This window comes from Mobula birostris, chromosome 2 (assembly GCF_030028105.1).
Source record: "Mobula birostris isolate sMobBir1 chromosome 2, sMobBir1.hap1, whole genome shotgun sequence".
Classification (NCBI taxonomy): domain Eukaryota; kingdom Metazoa; phylum Chordata; class Chondrichthyes; order Myliobatiformes; family Myliobatidae; genus Mobula; species Mobula birostris.
In genome coordinates this window covers 169587286-169609975 of record NC_092371.1, presented here as the reverse complement: position 1 = coordinate 169609975, position 22690 = coordinate 169587286, and the positions used below count along the sequence as shown (strand labels likewise).

The 22690-nt window shown below is 41.4% G+C and overlaps 1 protein-coding gene across 1 annotated transcript in view; it reads left to right on the top strand.

Annotated features, from left to right (window-relative positions):
• LOC140211013 (pecanex-like protein 2) overlaps positions 1-22690 on the top strand; it is a 270987-nt gene that overhangs the window by 225318 nt on the left and 22979 nt on the right. Inside the window, 4 exon segments of the mRNA XM_072280359.1 lie at positions 4311-4455; positions 10558-10788; positions 12543-12817; positions 15885-16054. Coding sequence (XP_072136460.1) covers positions 4311-4455; positions 10558-10788; positions 12543-12817; positions 15885-16054 — 821 coding nt within the window.

The following is a 22690-nucleotide window of genomic DNA, read 5'->3' as shown; positions in this document are numbered from 1 at the left end:
TGTAGTGTTCTATGACTCTAGGAGGAAGCAGAAGTGTGTTTTATTGGGAAACCGCATTAAAAGGTGTGACAATTGCTTACACTTAAAGAAATAGTACATGATTTGCAACAGAAGGATTCCATATGGCACAAAAAACAACAGGAAAAGGAGAAACTAAAGATGGTATTAAATCAAAGAGGGTTACAAAGTTTCCAGAAATAACAGTAAGCCTAGCGATGAGTACAGTTAGAAGTCAGCAAGAGAGGACCAAGCTGTAGGGAGGATGTTTCCCTTTGCTGAGGGGTTGAGAACCCAAAGCCGCGTTTTCTAGCACATTAGGCTGTGGATATTCAGTCACTGAGTTCATTTGAAATGGAGATCAATATATGTCTGTATAATAAGGTAATTAAGTGATAGGAGAAGAAAGGTACTGAGGTAGAGGAGAGATGATGTTCAAAGTTCAAATTTTTTGATGTTGGTAAATGGCAGAGAGGCTTGAAAGGCCAGATGGCCTAGTTTTGCTCTTTGCAGGTATTATGGTTGAATATCTGGCAATGTGTCAAGCTGAAAGAGTGGGTGTGCAGTGAGGAGAGCTCATTATGCGGGCTTTTAAAGTTCTTCTCGTTCTCTTGAATAGATCTCCCTTCTCCATTGACTTCTGTCCAGTTCTCTAATGAGCTTAACAAGTTGAGAGAAGGGTGTTACAGATGGAGCTCAGCCAAGTCAGCAGTTGAGCTACCAGCCATTGGGGCAAGTTCATGTTCAAGTTCAACCAGACTAAGGTGCACGGAAGAGTACTTACAACTCACACTAAACACATAAAGTAATATTACCACAAATAAATTTAAAAATAATAAAATATATTCCAGAAGATTGTCATTTAGCATAAGGTGTATTTATGACACAAGTTAAAAAGTAAATAGTATAATGCTACTGGCACTTTATACTTGATGAGATCTGGGTGGTGGCAGGGAGTTCATTTGTCTCATGGTCTGGGGAAGAAGCTGTTTCCCATCCTAACAGCACTTGTGCTATGGTACCTTCCACTTGATGGTGGGGGGAAGGGGGGGGGGTTGTCAAAGAGTTTGAGGGATGGATGGGAGGAATCATTGAAAATGCTAAATGCCTTGCGGATGCAATGCTCCTGATAAATACCCTGGATAAGTCGCTTCCTTGCTTCTGAGTCAGAAAGTTGTGGATTCAAGCCCCGCTCCAAAGAATTGAATCCAAATCCTGGCCAAAGCTTCCTGTGCAGTGATGAACACTTTGCAGTTGAGCCTTAATCATCATGAATCAAAGGTCATTACTGGCTCAGGTTAGATCTGAATACACAATAACAGCACAGTAAAGAATAAACACAAGATACTGAAAATCCACAGCAGCACACACAAGATACTGAAGGAAATCAGCAAGTTAGTCAGCAGCACCTATGGAAAGGAATGAACAGTCGATGTTTTGGGCTGAAACCCTTCATCTGTTATCATACTATGCCTTTCACTTCAAAAAATTATATTGAACACTCAAGTTGACTCTCCAGCATCCAGAGTTTTTGGAAGTAAAACTCAGTTATTACCCTACAATCATCAAGCTCCTGAACTTGCATGGTAAAATTTACTCGCCACAACTCAGAACTGATTCTACAACCTTCAGACTCACTTTCAAGGGTTCTTTAGAATATAGAGCATAGAATAATACAGCACAGTACAGGCCCTTCGGCCCACAATGTTGTGCCGACCCTCAAACCCTGCCTCCCATATAAGCCCCCACCTTAAATTCCTCCATATACCTGTCCAGTAGTCTCTTAAACTTCACCAGTGTACCTGCCTCCACCACTGACTCAGGCAGTGCATTCCATGCACCAACCACTCTCTGAGTAAAAACCTTCCTCTAATATCCCCCTTGAACTTCCCACCCCTTACCTTAAAGCCATGTCCTCTTGTACTGAGCAGTGGTGCCCTGGGGAAGAGGCTCTGGCTATCCACTCTATCTATTCCTCTTATTATCTTGTACACCTCTATCATGTCTCCTCTCATTCTCCTTCTCTCCAAAGAGTAAAGCCCTAGCTCCCTTAATCTCTGATCATAATGCATACTCTCTAAACCAGGCAGCATCCTGGTAAATCTCCTCTGTGCCCTTTCCAATGCTTCCACAACCTTCCTATAGTGAGACGACCAGAACTGGACACAGTATTCCAAGTGTGGCCTAACCAGAGTTTTATAGAGCTGCATCATTACATCGCGACTCTTAAACTCTTATCACTCGACTTATGAAAGCTAACATCCCATAAGCTTTCTTAACTACCCTATCTACCTGTGAGGCAACTTTCAGGGATCTGTGGACATGTACCCCGAGATCCCTCTGCTCCTCCACACTACCAAGTATCCTGCCAATTACTTTGTGCTCTGCCTTGGAGTTTGTCCTTCCAAAGTGTACCACCTCACACTTCTCTGGGTTGAACTCCATCTGCCACTTCTCAGCCCACTTCTGCATCCTGTCAATGTCTCTCTGCAATCTTTGACAATCCTCTACACTATCTACAACACCACCAACCTTTGTGTCGTCCGCAAACTTGCCAACCCACCCTTCTACCCCAACATCCAGGTCGTTAATAAAAATCACGAAAACGTACAGGTCCCAGAACAGATCCTTGTGGGACACCACTAGTCACAATCCTCCAATCTGAATGTACTCCCTCCACCACGACCCTCTGCCTTCTGCAGGCAAGCCAATTCTGAATCCACCTGGCCAAACTTCCCTGGATCCCATGCCTTCTGACTTTCTGAATAAGCCCACCGGGTGGAACCTTGTCAAATGCCTTACTAAAATCCATATAGATCACATCCACTGCACTACCCTCATCTATATACCTGGTCACCTCTTCAAAGAACTCTATCAGGCTTGTTAGACATGATCTGCCCTTCACAAAGCCATTCTGACTGTCCCTGATCAGACCATGATTCTCTAAATGCCCAGAGATCCTATCTCTAAGAATCTTTTCCAACAGCTTTCCCACCACAGATGCAAGGCTCACTGGTCTATAATTACCCGGACTATCCCTACTACCTTTTTTGAACAAGGGGACAACATTCGCCTCCCTCCAATCCTCTGGTACCATTCCTGTGGACAACAAGGATATAAAGATCCTAGCCAGAGGCTCAGCAATCTCTTCCCTCGCCTCGTGGAGCAGCCTGGGAATATTCCGTCAGGCCCCGGGGAATATGTAACTCTTTATAACTCATGTTTTCAGTATGATTTTTTATTTGCACAATTTCTCTTCTTTTGCACATTGGTTGTTTGTCAGTCATTGTGTATGTATAGTTTTCATAAATTAAATTATATTTCTTTGTTTTCCTGTGAACACTTGTAAGAAAAGATTGCAAGGATGTTGCTTGGGACTTAAGGACCTGAGTTATAGGGAAAGGTTGAATAGGTTAGGACTACATTCCCTAGAATGTAATGAGGGAGTTATGAGGGGTATAGATAGGGTAAAAGCAAGCAGGCTTTTTCCGCTGACATTGTGTGAGACAGCTAGAGGTCATAGGTTAAGGGTGAAAGTTTTAAGGGGAATATGAGGGGAACTCCTTCACTAAGAGGGTGGTGAGATTGTGGAACAAGCTGCCAGTACAAGTGGGGTCCATTTCAACATTTGAGAGAAGTGTGGATAGGTATATGGTTGGGAAGGGCATGAGGGCTATGGTACAGGTTGATGGGACGAGGCAGATTAATGGCTCAGCACAGACTAGATGGGCCAAAGGGCCTATTTATATCCTGTAGTTTTTTATGACTCTAAAATGAATCTCAAGGTAGTATACTTTGATCATAAATTTTACTTTGACTTTACCTTTGATTTTCTCTAATCATTGTATGAAGGTACTTATTTATTTTATTCCTAACTCTAATAGGCAGCATGTCTGGAAGGGAGCAAACACTCAACATTTCAGGCCAAGAGCTGATGAAGGGTCTCAGCCTGAAACGTCAGCTGTTTATACTTTTCCATAGATGCTGCCTGGCCTGCTGAGTTCCTCCAGCATTTTGTGTGTGTTGCTTGGATTTCCAGCATCTGCAGATTTTCTCTTGTTTCTAATAGGCAGTGATTACCAAGGATGGTATTTACCTCGTAAATTGAAGTCGTTTAACTCATGATGTTAATTTCTGATCATCTGATACGCGCAAATTGTTGTGTTATTTATAGTGCTTATCAAATTATTGAATAGATCAAGTTAGTTTAGTCTAGACGTAAATTATTGGGATGACACTGTGAGGAGAGTGCATATACTGAATTTAAAGCAGCGATTTCCTCATCATACTGATACGTCTTTATGTCTTTGCAGCTTGGAATCATTTCTGTATGGATTCCATGCATTATTTAAAGGAGATTTCAGAATCACTGCCAAGCAGGAATGGGTTTTCGAAGATATTGACTTGCTGCACAAGGTTGTTGCCCCGGGGATTCGAATGTCCCTAAAACTTCACCAGGTACATCTGTCTTGCTTGATTTCTTAAGTTTTTATGTAGGTGTTATGGTTGAACAATGTGAGCAGGTTGAGGGAGAATTTCAAAGTTCAAAGTAAATTTATCACCATATGCTAGCGTGAGATTCATTTTCTTGTGGGCCTTCACAGTAGATACAAAGAACAGTAGGGACAATGAAAAACTACACACAAAGATGGACAAGCTGTGCAAGTATGAAAAATAATTTTAAATAAATAATACTAAGCATATGAATTGTAGAATCATTGAAAGGGAGTCCATAGGTTGTGGAATTGGTTCAGTGTTGAGGTGAGTGAAGTTATCCACGCTGGTTCAGGAGCCTAATGGTTGAAGGGTAAAATCTGTTCCTGAACCTGGTTGTGTGGGACCTAGGCTCCTCTACCTCCTTCTCAAAGGCAGCAACAAGAAGAGAACATGGCTTGGAAGCTCTTTGTAGATATGCTCAATGGTGGGGAGGGCTTTTCCATTGGTGGACTGGGCTGTATCCATCACTTTATGTAGGCTTTTCTATTCTTAGGCAATATGTTGCCTAGGCACACCAATCATTCACAGGAATGCAGTTCACTGTAGTGAACTCATGGACTCGTACAGATATAAAGTCATACAACATGGAAACAGGCCCTTTAGTCCACAAAGCCCCCACTTATGTTAATTCTAGCATTCACCCCACATTCCTATCCCTCCCTTCCATCCCTCTAGATGTTGCTAGGACTTGAGAGCCTAAGTTATTGAGAAAGGTTTGAATAGTTAGGACTTTATTCCCCTGCAGCGTAGGAGAATGAGGAGATTTGATTGAGATATACAAAATTATGAGGGGTATAGATAGGGTAAATACAAGCAGGCTTTTTCTGCTGAGAGGTGAAATATTTAAGGGGAACCTGAAGGGTTGTGCAAGTGTGGAAAGAGCTGCCACAGAAGTGGTAGATCTTGGGCCATTCAGAAATCTGATGGCAGAGGGGAAGAAGCTGTTCCTAAAACATCGAGTTTGTGTCTTTAGGCTCCTGTCCCTCCTCCCTGATGGTAGTAATGAGAACAGAGCATGTCCTGGATGGTGAGGGTCCTTAAAATTAAAGACAATCCTGACAATACTAGGCAGGTCGGACAGCATCCATGATGAGAGAAGAAAGAAAATAATGTTACACATTGATGAGCCTTTATCAGAACTGACCTTTTCTACTACAATTTGGAAAGGCTAATGGTTGCTAAAATTTACCTGTGAAATTCATCAGTTTCAGAATTTTAATTTTCCAGATATTTAAAATGAATTCAAATTCTCAGACTCAAGGATGTGAGCTCAAACTTCCTTGAGTTATTAGATTCTGCGTGGACATTTAGTTGGAATCAGGAGGATTTCCTGTTTGCATTCCAAAGCCGTTGATAGCTCCTGGAAACAGATATATAGATTCAGATAGTGCGGGTCACATTTCAAACTGTGCTGTTTAAGATTAATAAATATTGTTAAGCGAATTTGCCCTTTTCATCTAGAATCGTATGTGACAATCCATGGTCTTACCATTAACAGAAACAGTGGATCCTGTCACACAGTCACCTAATTGAACCATGGTGAAAAGGATTTTTAATAGCATGTGTGTGAGTGGGTGGTCAGATGGGAGGGGGAAAGGGGCTTGTTTTGCTTTTGTTGGTGGTGTTTTTGCTTGTGTTGTTCTGCTGAACTTTGTGGGCACGCAATGTTGGCATTGGAATGTGTGGCAACACTTAGCAGGCTGCCCCCAGTGCATCCTTTGGTTGGGTTGGTTATTAACACAAATAGTACATTTCATTGTTTTGATATTTAATTTAATAGGCATCCGTTAGTCTCATGAGACCATGGATTTGCGCTTTGGACAAGGTTGCATGGAAGACCGGCAGTTGCCCATGCTGCAAGTCTCCCCTCTCCACGCCACCGATGTTGTCCAAGGGAAGGGCAATAGGACCCATACAGCTTGCCACCAGTGTCGTCATAGAGCAATGTTGGTTAAGTGCCTTGCTCAAGGACACAACATGCTGCCTCAGCCAAGGCTTGAACTAGCGACCTTCAGGTCACAAGACGAACGCCTTAACCACTTGGCCACATGCCAAAACAAACAGGTTTTGATATACCTGTTATTAATAAATGAATCAGAATCTAAATAAAACCATAAGATAGAGGAGCAGAACTAGGCCATTCAGCCCATAAAGTCTGCTCCACCATTCAATCATGGCCGTTTTTTTTCCAACCCCCTTCGCCTACCTTCTCCCACAATCCTTAATTCTCTTACCAATCAAGAAGATTTCAAGTACACCCAGTGACTTGGCCTCCACAGCCCTCTGTGACAATGAATACCACAGATTCAGCACCTCTGACTGAAGAAATACTTCATCTCAGCTTTAAAGAGATGTTCTTTCATTTCTGAGTCTGAGATTAGAGAGAGATGGGTTACATGCAGCACTCTGCAATAACAACACCCTGCACGCACTTCAGGATTGAATGACAGAGTGAAAGTCTGGCACTAAGGGGGTCAGAGTAAGAAAACAAGTAAAACTGAAGAAGGGAGAGAATAGGGTCAGATATACACAGAAAGGAGGGTAAGACTAAGGTTACAGACATTTAGACTTTGGTGTAATATCTTCAAAAAAGCGATACATAGGCAATCCCTCAAAAAGGCGGCATCCATCATTAAGGATCCCTATCATATGATCTTTCAAAAGTCGATAGATTCTGGCATGGTTCCGGAAGACTGGAAGATTGCAAATGTCACTCCGCTATTTAAGAAGGGGGCAAGGAAGCAAAAAGGAAATTATAGACCTGTTAGCTTGACGTCGGTGGTTGGGAAGTTGTTGGAGTCAATTGTCAAGGATGAGGTTACAGAGTACCTGGAGGCATATGACAAGATAGGCAGAACTCAGCATGGATTCCTTAAAGGAAAATCCTGCCTGACAAACCTATTACAATTTTTTGAGGAAATTACCAGTAGGCTAGACAAGGGAGATGCAGTGGATGTTGTATATTTGGATTTTCAGAAGGCCTTTGACAAGGTGCCACACATGAGGCTGCTTAACAAGATAAGAGCCCATGGAATTACGGGAAAGTTACATACGTGGATAGAGCGTTGGCTGATTGGCAGGAAACAGAGACTGGGAATAAAGGGATCCTATTCTGGTTGGCTGCCGGTTACCAGTGGTGTTCCACAGGGATCAGTGTTGGGGCCGCTTCTTTTTACATTGTACATCAACGATTTGGATTATGGAATAGATGGCTTTGTGGCTAAGTTTGCTGATGATACGAAGATAAGTGGAGGGGCCGGTAGTGCTGAGGAAACGGAGAGTCTGCAAAGAGACTTGGATAGATTGGAAGAATGGGCAGAGAAGTGGCAAATGAAGTACAATGTTGGAAAGTGTATGGTTATGCACTTTGGCAGAAAAAATAAACGGGCAGACTATTATTTAAATGGGGAAAGAATTCAAAGTTCTGAGATGCAACGGGACGTGGGAGTCCTCGTACAGGATTCCCTTAAAGTTAACCTCCAGGTTGAGTCAGTAGTGAAGAAGGCGAATGCAATGTTGGCATTCATTTCTAGAGGAATAGAGTATAGGAGCAGGGATGTGATGTTGAGACTCTGTAAGGCGCTAGTGAGACCTCACTTGGAGTACTGTGGGCAGTTTTGGTCTCCTTATTTAAGAAAGGATGTGCTGACGTTGGAGAGGGTACAGAGAAGATTCACTAGAGTGATTCTGGGAATGAGAGGGTTAACATATGAGGAACGTTTGTCTGCTCTTGGACTGTATTCCTTGGAGTTTAGAAGAATGAGGGGAGACCTCATAGAAACATTTCAAATGTTAAAAGGCATGGACAGAGTGGATGTGGCAAAGTTGTTTTCCATGATGGGGGAGTCTAGTACGAGAGAGCATGACTTCAGGATTGAAGGGCGTCCTTTCAGAACAGAAATGCAAAAAAATTTTTTTAGTCAGAGGGTGGTGAATCTATGGAATTTGTTGCCACGGGCAGCAGTGGAGGCCAAGTCATTGGGTGTATTTAAGGCAGAGATTGATAGGTATCTGAGTAGCCAGGGCATCAAAGGTTATGGTGAGAAGGCAGGGCAGTGGGACTAAATAGGATAAAATGGATCAGCTCATGATAAATGGCGGAGCAGACTCGATGGGCCGAATCTTTGTCTTATGGTCTTATAATGATCCTAAATACCCCTCAAAATTCACAATGGACTACCTCAAGAGGCGCAAGCTGAAGGTTTTGTCATGGCCCTCACAGTCCCCTGACCTGAACATCATCGAGAATCTGTGGATAGACCTCAAAAGAGCAGTGCTTGCAAGACGGCCCAAGAATCTCACAGAACTAGAAGCTTTTTGCAAGGAAGAATGGGCGAAAATCCCCCAAACAAGAACCGAAAGACTCTTAGCTGGCTACAAAAAGTGTTTACAAGCTGTGATACTTGCCAAAGGGATGCAGGGTGCCCAAACTTTTGCTTTGGGCCCTTTTCCTTCTTTGTTATTTTGAAACTGTAGAAGATGGAAATAAAAAAGTTTTCTTGCTTAAAATATTAAAGAAATATGTCATCTTTAACTTTATGCCTTTTGGAAATCAGTTCATCTTTTACTCGCTTAGCTAGTCACAGTAACAGAAATTTTGACCGGGGTGCCCAAACTTCTGCATGCCGCTGCATATACAGTGGAACCTGGTTAATGGGATACATTGGGACCAGTGCATTTTCATCTAATTAAGCAGTTGCTTAACTAACCGAAGTTTCATGAAAATACTTATAACGTTTACTTCATGGAAATACTTATAAACTGCCATTTAACTGAGTATTGATTTATGTACAGTATTTACATGAAATACAGAACAAATTAGAACACTACCAATACTTCTACAGTATTCATTAGTTCCTAATAGTTTTTGATTCAAGAATTCAGATGCCCTGTTCGTATCATTGACTGTAAATGAACAAGATAAACACAGACACCAAGTGCAGATAATGAACTGCCTTCATACAATGCTTTAGACTATTGCATCCTCTAAATCATCGTTTTCATTGTAACATTCAAGATATGTTCAAATTCTTCATAATTCCTAACTTGTTGCAGTAGTGAAACTGTTTAATTTTCACTCCTAGCGATTTCTGGCATCTCCAAGCCTGAATGCCTGAAACTGTGGTGAGCAAAACAGTTCTGAATTGTCTTACTGCTTATTTCTCACCAACTATCAGCAACAAAAGTCATTACTTTTTGAATACAAGCATACACATCCGATACTATTAAAAAATCTCTTCGCTCTAAAGACAGCATTGTGTCTAACAGCCATACAAGTACACATGACTGAATGTCTCCTGCCGGAATTAAGCAGCATGGTGTCCCAAATAAGTGAAGAAAGTCCCAGCTATTTTCTCGATTTAGTTTTCATTCTTTAAGAGTAGTCCCAAATAAACAGCTGTACCAAGATTCACCCAGATTCCACTCTGTGTTTATATACATATATATTATTTTAATTGTAATTTATATATATTTTAAAATATATTTTTTTTTAATGTGTCGCACTATACTGCTGCGGCCAAACAACAAATTTCACAACATATGCCAGTGATATTAAACCTGATTTTCATTCTGATTCGTAGATGGAGAAGGAGATGATGAGAGATTGAGGTTGGAAAGGAAAGGTGAAGAAATTTGATCACCTGGGAAGTGAGACGCTGGAGTTAGAGAGAGTCTAATAAAAAAAAAACCTTTCACCCCACATGCCTCTGACTCCAGTGTAATTATCGTTTGCCATTTATGGCAATTACCATGAGATCCCACTATCATTTCCAATTAACTGGACTCTGAAAACTCACTCTCATTCCTCAAATCACAATTTATTTACTTATGCACAAGAAGAACAGCATAGCCCCTGTCTCCAAACAGTTTTGAAATTTGAACACAGAAATGCCATTTTTATGCAGAATTGACTAGTTGGGTATAGATATTACAAATTGGTAGCCGTGTCTATGTTCAAGTTCCTCATTTGCATGATCAATCTCCAATCAACACCTTCTGTTCTCTAGGTCCAATCCTGCCATGTGCGATTGATGCTGTATTGATTGTGTTTTATTCCTCCAGGACCACTTCACCACATCTGACGAATACGAGGATCCCGTGGTACTTTACAAGGCCATCAATAGCCATGAGCAGACATTGGTCATCTGCCACGAGGGAGACCCATTGTGGTGCCAGTCCATCCTTTCAAATGCAGCTGCTCTGCTTGCACTCAGGCACGTGGTAGATGACGGGGCCAATGAATACAAGATCATTATGCTTCACCACCGCTTCCTCAGCTTCAAAGTGGTGAAGGTATTCAGAGTTATCATTCTCTAACCATTAATTATTCTGATCAGGGGAGAATCAGAATCCAATTTATTACCTTACCACTGACTTAGATGGTGTGGAATTTGTTGTTTTGCTGCAGCAGTACAGTGCATAAAATACAATCACTTAAAATAGGATATTAAAAATTATAGAAAAATAAGTAAGTAGTGCAGAAAGAAAGCAAAATAGTGATTAATGTGGGTCTGTGATGATGGATGCTGCTTTCTTGTGTAGTGCTTCTTGTAGATGTGCTCAATGAACTTGTATTTCCTTTAGATAAAAGGTTCAATTCCCACCGCTCTCTGTACGGAGTTGGTACGTTCTCCCTGTGACTGTGTGGATTTCCTCTGGGTGCTACAGTTTCCTCCCACACTCCAAAGACCTAGTGTTAGTGTGTTGTGGGTATGCTATGTTGGCACCGGAAGCATGGTGACACTTGTGGGCTGCCCCCAGTGTATCTTCAAACAGTGTTGGCTATTGACACAAGTGATGCATTTCTCTGTAGGTTTTGATGTACATGTGACAAATAAAACTAATCTTTATCTTTAAATATATTAAAAATGCAAAAAAGAGGAATTACAAGGTAGCATTCATGGGTTCCAAAATCTGATGGTGGAGGGAAAGAAGCTGGTGCTGAATCATTGAGTGTGGGTCTTCAGCCTCCTGTACCTCTTCACCGATGATAGTAATGAGAAGGGGGCATTTCCTGGATGGTGAGGGTCCTTAATGATGGATACCACTTCTTGATGTACCACCTCTTGAAGGTGCCTTCAGTAGTGGGGAAGGGATTGAGCTGGCTGTGTCTACAACCCTCAGAAGCCTCTTCTTCTGTGCACTGGAGCTTCCAACCCAGACTGTGATGCATCCAGTCAGAATGCTCTCCACCGTACATCTGCAGAAATTTTGAAGAGAATAAACCAGTTGGATGTTTGTTCTCCAGAAGAGGTGATCTGACAGTAGGTTTCAGAATTGTGAAGTTTGACTCCTTGAGCAAAATAGCTCAAAACCAGGGCCACAGCTAGAAATGAATCTATGTTGTTTATAGGGATGTTGCTGGGACTTGACGACTTGAGTTATAGGGAATAGGTTACGACTTTATTCCCTGGAACGTAGGAGAATGAGAGGAGATTTGACAGAGGTATACAAAATTATGAGGATTATAGGTAGGGTAAATGCAAGTAAGCTTTTTCCACTGAGGATGGGTGAAGTAGAACTAGAGGTCATAGTTTAAGGTTGAAAGATGAAATATTTAAGAGGAACCTGAGTGGGATCTTCTTCGTTCAGAGGATGTTGCGAATGTGAAAGTGGTGAATGCAAGTTTGATTTCAACATTTAAGAGAAGTTTGGATGAGTATATGGATGGGAGAGGTATGGAGGGATATGGTCCAGGTGCGAGTGCATGGGACTAGGGAGAATAACAATCAGCATGGGCTGGATGGTTTGAAGGTGCTATTTCTGTGTGGTAGTGCTCTATGACTCCATGTTCCATATAAAACTTCTTCCTTTTATTTCTCTGACATCAGAAACTCCTATACCTTTCTCCCTCCTGTGTTTATCCAACCTCACCTTGACTCCATCTTTACTTTTCACTTCCTTCATTCCTTGTGGTGACAGTCATATTCTTATCACTCTTTGCATAAAGACGCTGATTTTTATTTGGTGCCACCTTTTATTTGTGGCTTTTCTGTGTTTCTGTGTGCGTTGTACCATATATTAAGAGAATTTTTCTATTGGAATAGGTGAATAAAGAGTGTGTGAAAGGGCTGTGGGCAGGACAGCAGATGGAGCTGGTATTTCTCCAGAATCGCAACCCGGAGCGAGGCAGCATACAGAATGCCAAGCAGGTCTTGAGAAACATGATCAATTCTTCCTGTGACCAACCGATTGGCTACCCAATTTATGTGTCACCTCTTACCACTTCCTATGCGGGCACACATAAACAGCTGAAGAATGTCTGGGGAGGTCCAATCAGTTTGGAGAATCTCAACTTGTGGTTCACTTCCAGGTGGCAGAAGTAAGTATTGGTCTACATGGGCTCCCCATCCCCTAGCTTCATCCACTCACTTTCTGATCTACATGTTCACGTTCTCTTACTTGGTCTGACCATCTCCCAGCACACCCTACCTCTTTAACTTCCTACAATAATTGGGTGCCATGGTGACATAGCAGTTAGCATAACGCTATCACAGTGCCAGCAACCCGGATTCAATTCCCACCAAAGTCTGTAAAGTGTTTGTATGTTCTCCTGTGACTGTTCGTTTCCTCCTGGTGCTCCAGTTTCCTCCCTCATTCCAAAGACATACAGGTTAGGGTGAGCAAGTTAGGTTACATTGTTGGCCTAAAGGCTGTTTCAGTGCTAGATGACAGATATTGAGTAACATGGTGCAATAGCGGTGTAGTTCTAGTACAGCTCCAGTGACCCAAGCTCAATTCTGCCTCCAACCATTTGGAATTTATATGTTCTCTCTATGACCAGGTAGATTTCCTCTGGGTGCTCCAGCTTCCTCCTACATTCTAATGACATATGGGTTAGTAGGCTCATTGGGCCAGAAGGACCTGTTTCCATAGTTTATCTTTCTGAATCTCTATATCTCTAAACTCCACTCTACACCTTTAGCACCTATGCCTTTAATATCAGATCCCTAAATTCAATACCAAAGCCTTCAATCTCTCCAACTTGATCTTCATTTACGTTAAACACAATACACAGTGGATTCTAGTTAATTGGACCATTGGTTTTTCAAGGCAGCTGCTTATTTTGGACAACTCTTAAAGAAGAAAACCTAATCAATAAAATAGATGAGATTCTTTTCATTTATTTGGGATACTATGTCACTTAATTGGGGCAGGAGGCTATTGCCAAATGAGATTTTAACTAGCGCCAGACAGGTGCACTTGTGTGGTCATTAGACACTACTCCATGGTTACAGTGAACAGTTTTTAAAGGTGGTCATTTGTGTGTACTTGTGTTCAGAAAACAGTGATCTTTGTCATCGATAGTTGGCAAGAAATAAGCAGCAAGACAATTCAGAACTGTTTTGCTCACCACGGTTTCATGCATTCAGGCTTGGAGATGCCAGAAATGGCTGGGAGTGAAAATTAAACTACTTCAACAATCTAAGAGCTACAAAGAATTTGAAGGTATCGACAATCATCTTGAATGTTACAATGAAAATTAAGATTTGAGTCCGGCTGGTGGCACAATGACATCAGCGCCAGACTCTGGAACGGAGGTTCCCAGGTTCGAATCCGGTCGGGTCCACTCCCGAGTGCGCTTTCCATCTGTGCTGGGTTGAGTGTCGAGATCGCAATTCGACCTCGTAAAATTAAAGGGAAAAATACTGTGAAATGTCTGTGTGAAGAGTGGCGCGCCACCCAGTCTCTCTCTCTCGCTCCGCGCCTTGTAAAGGCATGAAAAGGACATCGTCCCACCAACATCGCACACGCACACACACGCCAAAAAAAAAAAAAGAAAATTAAGGTTTGGAGGATGCAATTATTGATGGCATTATATGAAGGCAGTCTACTACCTACACTAGGAGTCTGCACTGACTTTGATCATTTACAGTGAATCAAAAGAACGCAGCAGCATACACTGAATGAATTTCTCCATCAGTAGGTATTAGGCACTAATGCACAGTTGTAGTAGTGTTGATTATGTCCCAATTTGTTCTGAATTTCATTTAAATATATAATTTGTTGCTCAGTTAAATGATAGTTTGTCTTTTGTATACTTTTTTAACTATGTATTTCCTTCAGCTAATTGGGGCAGTAGCTAAATTGAACCAAAATATGCTGATCTCGATTTGTCCTAATTAACTGGAATCTTCTGTATATAAAAGTAAGTTGTTGGTGAAATTCCTATTTCAATCTGAAAAATAGAAATCTTTCGTCTGCGTATCTCATAAATAAATCCCGTGTGATAATTGTACAATGTTGTAAGGTCTGTAACTGTGGACCCTAAGCAACTTCAGTGCTTTGTTGTTACCGGGAGAGTTGGAGATTGACATTGAGATTGGAAATCCTGTTTGAGTGTTGTCTACCGGTTTCACAGGGGAGTCTGAATAGGCAGCTAAGTGCATTTTACCAAAGGTCCACACCTTTAAAGGTGATATAGAAATGCAAGTTCTTGTTGCCCAGGAGCAGGCAGAGACATAACCATGTGACCAAGCACAGAGTGGAGATCTGGAAGCTCATCAGTAACAGAGACATTGAGATGATAATAGGAGCCTCTACTCCAAATTGTCACCAGAGGAAGTTGTGTTTACTTTACATCAGCCAGATTTTTCATATTTTTTCCAACTGTTATTCTGTTTGACTTCAGTCACACAATTGTAAATAAACTATGTATTATGGATCTCAAAACTAACATTTTTCATTCTCATGTTCTTCCAAATCAGAATTAGGTTTACTATCACTGACGTACAGCATGTCATGAAATGCGTTGTCTTGCAGCAGCAGTACGGCGCAAGACATAAACAATTATAAGTTACAGTAAGGAATATAAAATGCATGAACACTACCTCACTATTTTTGCTCTCTTTTGCACTAGTTATTTGTTTTTATATCCATTTATTTTTCTAAATTATAGCATATTTTATATACTGCACTGTACTGCTGCTGCAGAACAACAAATTTGATGACGTGAGTGATAATAAACCGTAATTTGATTCCGATTTTGAAAAAATGCAAAAAGAGAGCAGAACAGTATAATAATACTGTTATTACTACTATTAGCAAAAGAGTAATAGTCATAATAGAAGCTTATTACTTTGAACTTTGAACCTTTGCTGGGCATTACGTGCATTAACTGTTTTGTGACTTGACCTAAACTTGGCCTAATTATTTGTCCTTCAAGTTTTATTCCATCCTTCTCCACAAAATGTTCCTCACACCCAGTGTTGCACTTCTTGACGAGTATGAGTTTTGAAGTTTGTAATCACTGAGTGTTTAACATCGAGCAGTGCCTGTCACTTGATGCATTGTGTTAATTATTATAGCCAGCTGGGTTGATTCAGCAGGCTGGAATTTTCCTGTTGTTCCTAGGATTAAAATTTGATGTGATGTCTCTGTAATTGTAGGTTGCGCAAGGGCTGCACTGGAGGCAACATTGACGATTCAGATGGTGGTGGGGCTTCCATATCCAGCAGCACCAATCAGACCGAGCACACCGTGCACAGCATCAGCTCTAAGAAAGCACGAGACTGGAGGCCACGTCCGACAACCACACAAACTGCTCGCCCACCAAGGGGTAATTACTGTTACCATTCTTCTCCATCCCCTAGAATTATGTTCTCTATTCCCCCCTCAGATTCAGATTCATGTATTTATCACATGTACATCAAAACATACAGTGACGTATATTGTTTGCGTTAACAATCAAAACACCCAAGGATGTGCTGTGAGCAGCCCGCAAGTGTCACCACACATTCCAGTGCCAACATAGCATGCCATATGTGTTCAACTAAACTAAACATTTGATTGCCTGTCTTAATATATCCTTAAGTGATTAGTTGCCCTTTTATTAGATTTGGACTTTGTTGAAAATTCTTAGAACATAGAACATTACAGCTCAGTACAGACCCTTCAGCCCACAATGTTGTGCCAACCTTTTAACTTACTCTAAGATTAATTTAACTCTTCCATCCTACATAATCTTCCATTTTTCTATCATCCATGTAACTACCTAGTAGTCTCTTAAATGCCCCGAATATAGCCTGTGACTAGTGGTGTGCCACAGGGATTGGTGCTGGGTCCATTGCTGTTTGACATCTACATCAGTGATCTGGATGATAATGTGGTAAACTGGATCAGCAAATTTATGAATAACGCCAAGATTATTGTGGGCAGTGAGGAAGACTATCCAAGCGTGCAGTGGGATCCGGAATAGCTGGAAAAATGGGCTGAAAAATGGCAGATGGAATATAATGCAGACAAGTGTGAGGTGCTGCATTTTGGGAGGATAAATCAGAGTAGGTCACACAGTGTGTGGTAGGGCACTGAGGAGTGCGGTAGAATAGAGAGATCTGAAAATACAGATGCATAATTCCTTGAAAGTGGTGTCACAGGTAGTTAGGGAAGTAAGTAAAGTTTTTGGCACATTGACCTTCATAAGTCAAAGTATTAAGTGCAAAAGTTGAGATGTTATGTTAAAGTTGTGTAAAACATTGATGAGACCTAATTTGGAGAATCATGTGCAGTTTCGGTAACTGTTACAGGAAAGATGTCAATAAGATTTAAAGAGTGCACTTTAAAGAGTGCAGAGAAAATTTACAGGGATGTTGCCAAGACTAGAGGACCTGAGTTATAGGGAAAGTTTGAATAGATTAGGACTTTATTCCCTAGAGCATAGATGTATGAGGGGAGATTTGATAGAGGTTTACAAAATTATGAAGGGTATAGATAGGGTAAATGCAAGCAGGTGTTTTCCACTGAGGTTGTTGAGACTAGAACTAGAACTCATGGGTTAAGGGTGAAATGTGAAATATTTAAGGAGAACATGAAGGGGAATTTCTTTACTCAGAAAATTGCAAGAGTGTGGAATGAGCTGGCAGCAGAATTGGTGGATACAGGTTCAATTTCAACGTTTGGACAGGTACATGGATGGAAGGAGAGCACATAATAATAGTTCCCATGGACTCGATGGGTTGAATAGCCTATTTCTGTGCTGTAGTGTTCTGGGACTCTATGGCTATATCTGCCTCTGCTACCACCCCTAGCAAGGCGTTCCATGCACCCACCACCCTCTGTGTAAACAATTTACCTCCAACATCCCCTCTGTATTTCCCTCCTAATCATCTTAAAGTTACGTTTTCATGTATGAGTTGTATCCGCCTCCTTGCAGTATTTGACTATGTTGAAAGTGTTTTATAGGTCACATGCATTCTCATCCATCATTTCAATATGAGATTTGCCAGCTGCTATTTTTTAGTACAACATTACTTGGCCTACACTGCAGAGATATCTCAAAGTGTTAGAGTGCCCCAAAGGAAGAAATAAGAACCAGAGGAGGAAAGAGATTAGTGAAATGGAGTTAGCAAGTAAAACTATCAATACCAAAAACACAATACCGAAAAGAGATTCTGCAGATGCTGGAAATTTAGAGCAACACACATAAAATGCTGGAGGATCTCAGCAGGTCAAGCAGCACCTATGGAGAGGAATAAGCAATCGATGTTGCGGGCCAAGACGCTTCATCGGGACTGGAAAGGAAGGGGGAAGAAGGCAGCATGAGAATGTGGGATCAGGGAAAAGGGTAGAAGCTGGCAGCTGTTAGGGGAAACCAGCTGAGGAGGGGAAATGAAGCGAGAATCTGGGAGGTGATAGGTGGAAGAGGTAAAAACCTGAAACAGAAGCAATCTGTTGGAAGAAGATAATAGTGGGCCATGCAAGAAAGGGAAGAAGGGAACTAGACAGAGATGATGGGCAGGTGAGGAGAAGAGAAGGAGGTAAGAGGGGAAGCAGAATAGGGAATGGAAAACCAGAGAAGGTTGGGGAAGAAGTTGCTGGATGTTAGAGATATTGATGGTCATCATCCATCACCCACCCACCTTGTATTTCCCCAAGTAAAAGGGGGAAAAAACATATAGTGTTGCCGTTACAGAGTGAATGCATTGCAGAGAGATAATAAGGTGCAAAGCAATAATGAAGTAGATTGTGAGGTCTAAAGTCCATCTTATTATACTAAAGAACCATTCAATAGTCTGCTAACACTGCGATAGAAGCTGTCTTGGTTCTGGTGGTATATCCTTTTAGGCTTCTGTATTTTCTGCTCAATGGAGAGGAGTTAAGAGAGAGATTTTGAGAAAGATAAATAAGGGAAAGGAAGGGAATTCTGGAGAAAGTAGGGAAGAGGAGATTGCTGGTGAAAGAGGGTTGTATCACAGGATTATAGAAGGAAATGGGGCGCTAAATTTAAAGTAAAATGGCATTATAAGAGCGTATGCTTTACATGGTGGAAATATTTTAAAATAATATTATCTTTCTGAGAAAGATTTTTCTAGACTGGATGTTTATGGAGAAGTAATGTAGATTCTGTCAGTCATTTGGGAACTGCTGTCGCTCGGCATTAGTCGCTCAGTTTGTGATGGAATCTGTACCTGCACTGCATATTTGATGAGGATCTGAGAAGGTGATTGACTGCTGTACTTGACTGGGCATCTGATCAAGTGAGACAGAAAAAATCAGCTACACCTCATAATGTGAAACACTAAACCACTGAGGCCCAGTTGTTTAATGTTCTGCTTCTGACAGGAACAATTGCTTCAGATCTGAAAAATCTGGGGGGAGGGTGTGGGGATGTGCTGTATCCCCAGGCTTGTTTTTAACCCTCCCTCTTGCAAGGTCTTACAATCCTTGGCTGTAGCAAATTGGAGTCATTGATTTTTGCAGCATATTTAGCAATGCCAATGACTGAAGATTGCTCATGCTAGTTATTTACTTGTCCACTGCCCCTTAACTAAATTAGCAGCGGGGAAACCAAATGTAGCATAAAGGTCACTGCACATTCAAGTTACATGTAAGTGCACCTTTTGAATCTATTTTCCCATGAATGTTGCTCCAGTTCTTTCTCCTCATCACCGGAGGCCTGGATTTTAGCTTCATAGTACACTCCCTCACTAAACTAGGCTAGGGTTAGATCCAGAACTGCTGGGTGGCACAGCTCAAAGGACCGGAAGGGTCTTCTGTACTGTATCTCTCACTCTGAAAATATTTGTTTTTAGAGATACAGTGGGGAACAGGCCAACAAGCCCTTCCAGCTCAACAACCCACCTATGTAACTCCAGCCTAATCACAGGATAAATTACAATGACTAATTAACCTACTAACCAGTATGTCTTTGGAAACATAGAAATCAACAGTATATTACAGGCCCTTTGGCCCACAATGTTGTACTGACCATGTAACCTACTCTAGAAACTGTCTTGGAATATGAGCGAAATCTGGAACACTCGGAGGAAACATAAATGTTCACGGGCTAGATGTAGAAACTCTTTACAGATGCCGTCAGAATTGAACTCCAAACTCCAATGTCTTGAGCTGTGATAGCATTGTGCTAACCACTACACTACTGTGGAGCCCTATGTTGTCTTTATTTTTGTGCCCTCTTTCAATTAAGACTTCCTAAATGTCTGCTACACAATAACTCAGGCACAAGGACCACCGGGTCCCTTTGAACATCTTGCAGTCCATTAAGACAGTATGGCAGTGTCCGCACTTAAAATTCAATGTTAGTAGTTGCAGTTTATTGCTCTACTGGCTTTGGTAGTAACATCTGTCTCCACTGAATATTTTCAAACTAAAATCACAATTTTTTTTATCAACCAAAATGTTTTCTATCAAAGTGTTAGATTTTTTTTAAAAATCTGGCTGTAGTGGGCACTTTTTAATGCTATAAAGAACCAACATAAAAATATGACCGAAACTTGAAATATTAAGGTCTTTTGCAGTTGAGCATGGCAAATCGTTTAGTGAATCAGTAATTAATTGGTTAAAAATATTTGCATTATTTTCTTAACTTTTCACCCTTTTCTCCGCATCCTTTCCATGCAGTTTTCTCATCTGTTCACTTGGCCAAAGTCAAGTTGGTTACAGCAAAACTCCATTCATCCTGTGTCCATTTCTTTTGGACGTTCTAATAGTTTGGCAACTGGCTCACAGGAGTTCTGTTGCTCCAAAGATTCCCAACCTCCCTTTAAACTTACCTGATTCACTAGAAATTTTTGTTATGTTGTGTTACCATCTTTTTAAAAAAAAAGAGAATTAGAAGTGTAAATGTTAAAAGGCCTGAACAGATTAGATATGGCAAAGTTATTTCCCATGGTAGTGGAGTCTAGGGCAAGAGGGCACGACTTCAGGATTGAAGGATCTCATTTGGAACAGAGATGCAGAGAAATTACTTTAGTCAGAGGGTGGTAAATCTGTGGAATTTGTTTTCATGAGCAGCTGTGGAGGCCAAGTCATTGGGTGCATTTAAGGCAGAGATAGAGGGCCGGCTGGTGGCGCAACGACATCGGCGCCGGACCCAGGAGTGAAGGTTCCTGGGTTCGAAACTAGTCGGGTACGCTTTCCATCCGTGCCGGGTTGAGTGTCGAGATCGCAACTGGACCTCGTAAAATAAAGGGAAAATACTGCGAAAATGTCTGTGTGAGGAGTGGCGCGCCACAGTCTCTCTCTTGCTCTGCGCCTTGTAAAAGCCATGAAAAAGACATCATCACGGACGCACACACGGACACACAGATGCACAAGCACAGACACGCACGCAGACTCACACGCACAGACTCACACGCACACAGGCACACACCAAAAAAAAAGGCAGAGATAAATAGGTTCTTGATTAGCCAGAGCATCAAAGGGTATGGGGAGAAGGCAGGGGAGTGGGGATGACTGGAAGAATTGGATCAGCCCATGATGGAATGGTGAAGCAGACTTCTGCTATTATATCTTATGGTCTTATGGTGTGATGATGCACAAATAGAAGTAATATCTGGATATTGTTAATATGATCATCTGGAAACTCTGCAAGGATAAATCCTGATAATGCTGGATTAATGGAATTCACTTTAACAAATAACTAGATTAGCTTTATTTGTCACAAGTACATCAAAACATACAGTGAAATATGTCATTTGCATCAACAGCCACTGCAGTCTGAATATGTGCTGGGACCAGCCCAGAATGTCACCACATTTCGAAGAAAACTCTTGTTATTCAGGTAATCTACCCTCAGTAGTCACTTTATTAGGAACACCTGTTCACCTGCTCATTAATGCAAATATCCAATCAGCCAATCATGGAGCAACAACTCAATGCATAAAAACAAGCAGACATGGTCAAGATGTTCAGTTGTTGTTCAGACCAAACATCAGAATGAGGGAAAAAATGTGATCTAAGTGACTTTCACGTGGAAAGATTGTTGGTGCCAGACAGGGTGGTTTGAGTATCTCAGAAACTGCTGATCTCCTGGAGTCTCTTGAGTTTACAGAGAGTGGTGTAAGGAACAAAACACATCCAGTGAGCACCAATTCTGTGTGTGAAAACCTCTCTTGTTAATGAGAGGGTCAGAGGAGAACGGCCAGACTAGTTCAAGCTGACAGGAAGGTGTAAATAACTCAAATAACCACATGTTAAAACAGTGGTGGCAGAAGAGCATCTCTGAATGATAAACTGGGGCTGCTGGCCGAGGAGTACTTGAAAATGGTGGAGAGAGAGAGAACATCAAGGCAAGAGCCAAGCTGTTGAAGGAAGTTTTTGGCGAGAGTGGAAGTGAACTGGAGATGGAGGTCGGCGGGAAAGAGGAATGGAATGGAAAGAGGAAGAAAAGAAAGCAGAGGTACGGGATATCAAACTCTGAGGAGTCAGCGGATGATCAAAACAGGACAGCAAAACAATGGAAAGAAGATGAGATTAAAGCAAATATAAAACTAAGTGAAGATGGGGCGTCTTTTGGTGATTGGAACCCGATTCGTTTGACGAAGATGCTCAACAAAATTATAGGCGAGATTAAAGGAGTAAAGATTTACGAAATGGATCGCTATTAGTGATTTGTCGGGATAGTGCTCAGCAAGGCAAAGTGATAAGATTATGTAAAGTAGATGGCAAAGGAGTACAATGCTCAATACCCAACAATAGAAAGTGGACTAGAGGAGTTATTTTGGGGATGCCAACAAAAGTTACTATGGATGAGATTAAACAGAACATAAAAGGAGCAAAAATTATTGAGGCTAAACGTTTGAAAGTTACAAGAAATGGGAAGAAGTGTGATAGTTTATCGGTAATGATTAACTTTGATGAAGAGAGAGTGCCAACTAACGTTTACTTAGGGTATATGTGTTATGCGGTTAGAATATATATACCACCGCCTTTAAGATGCTATAAATGTCAGAAA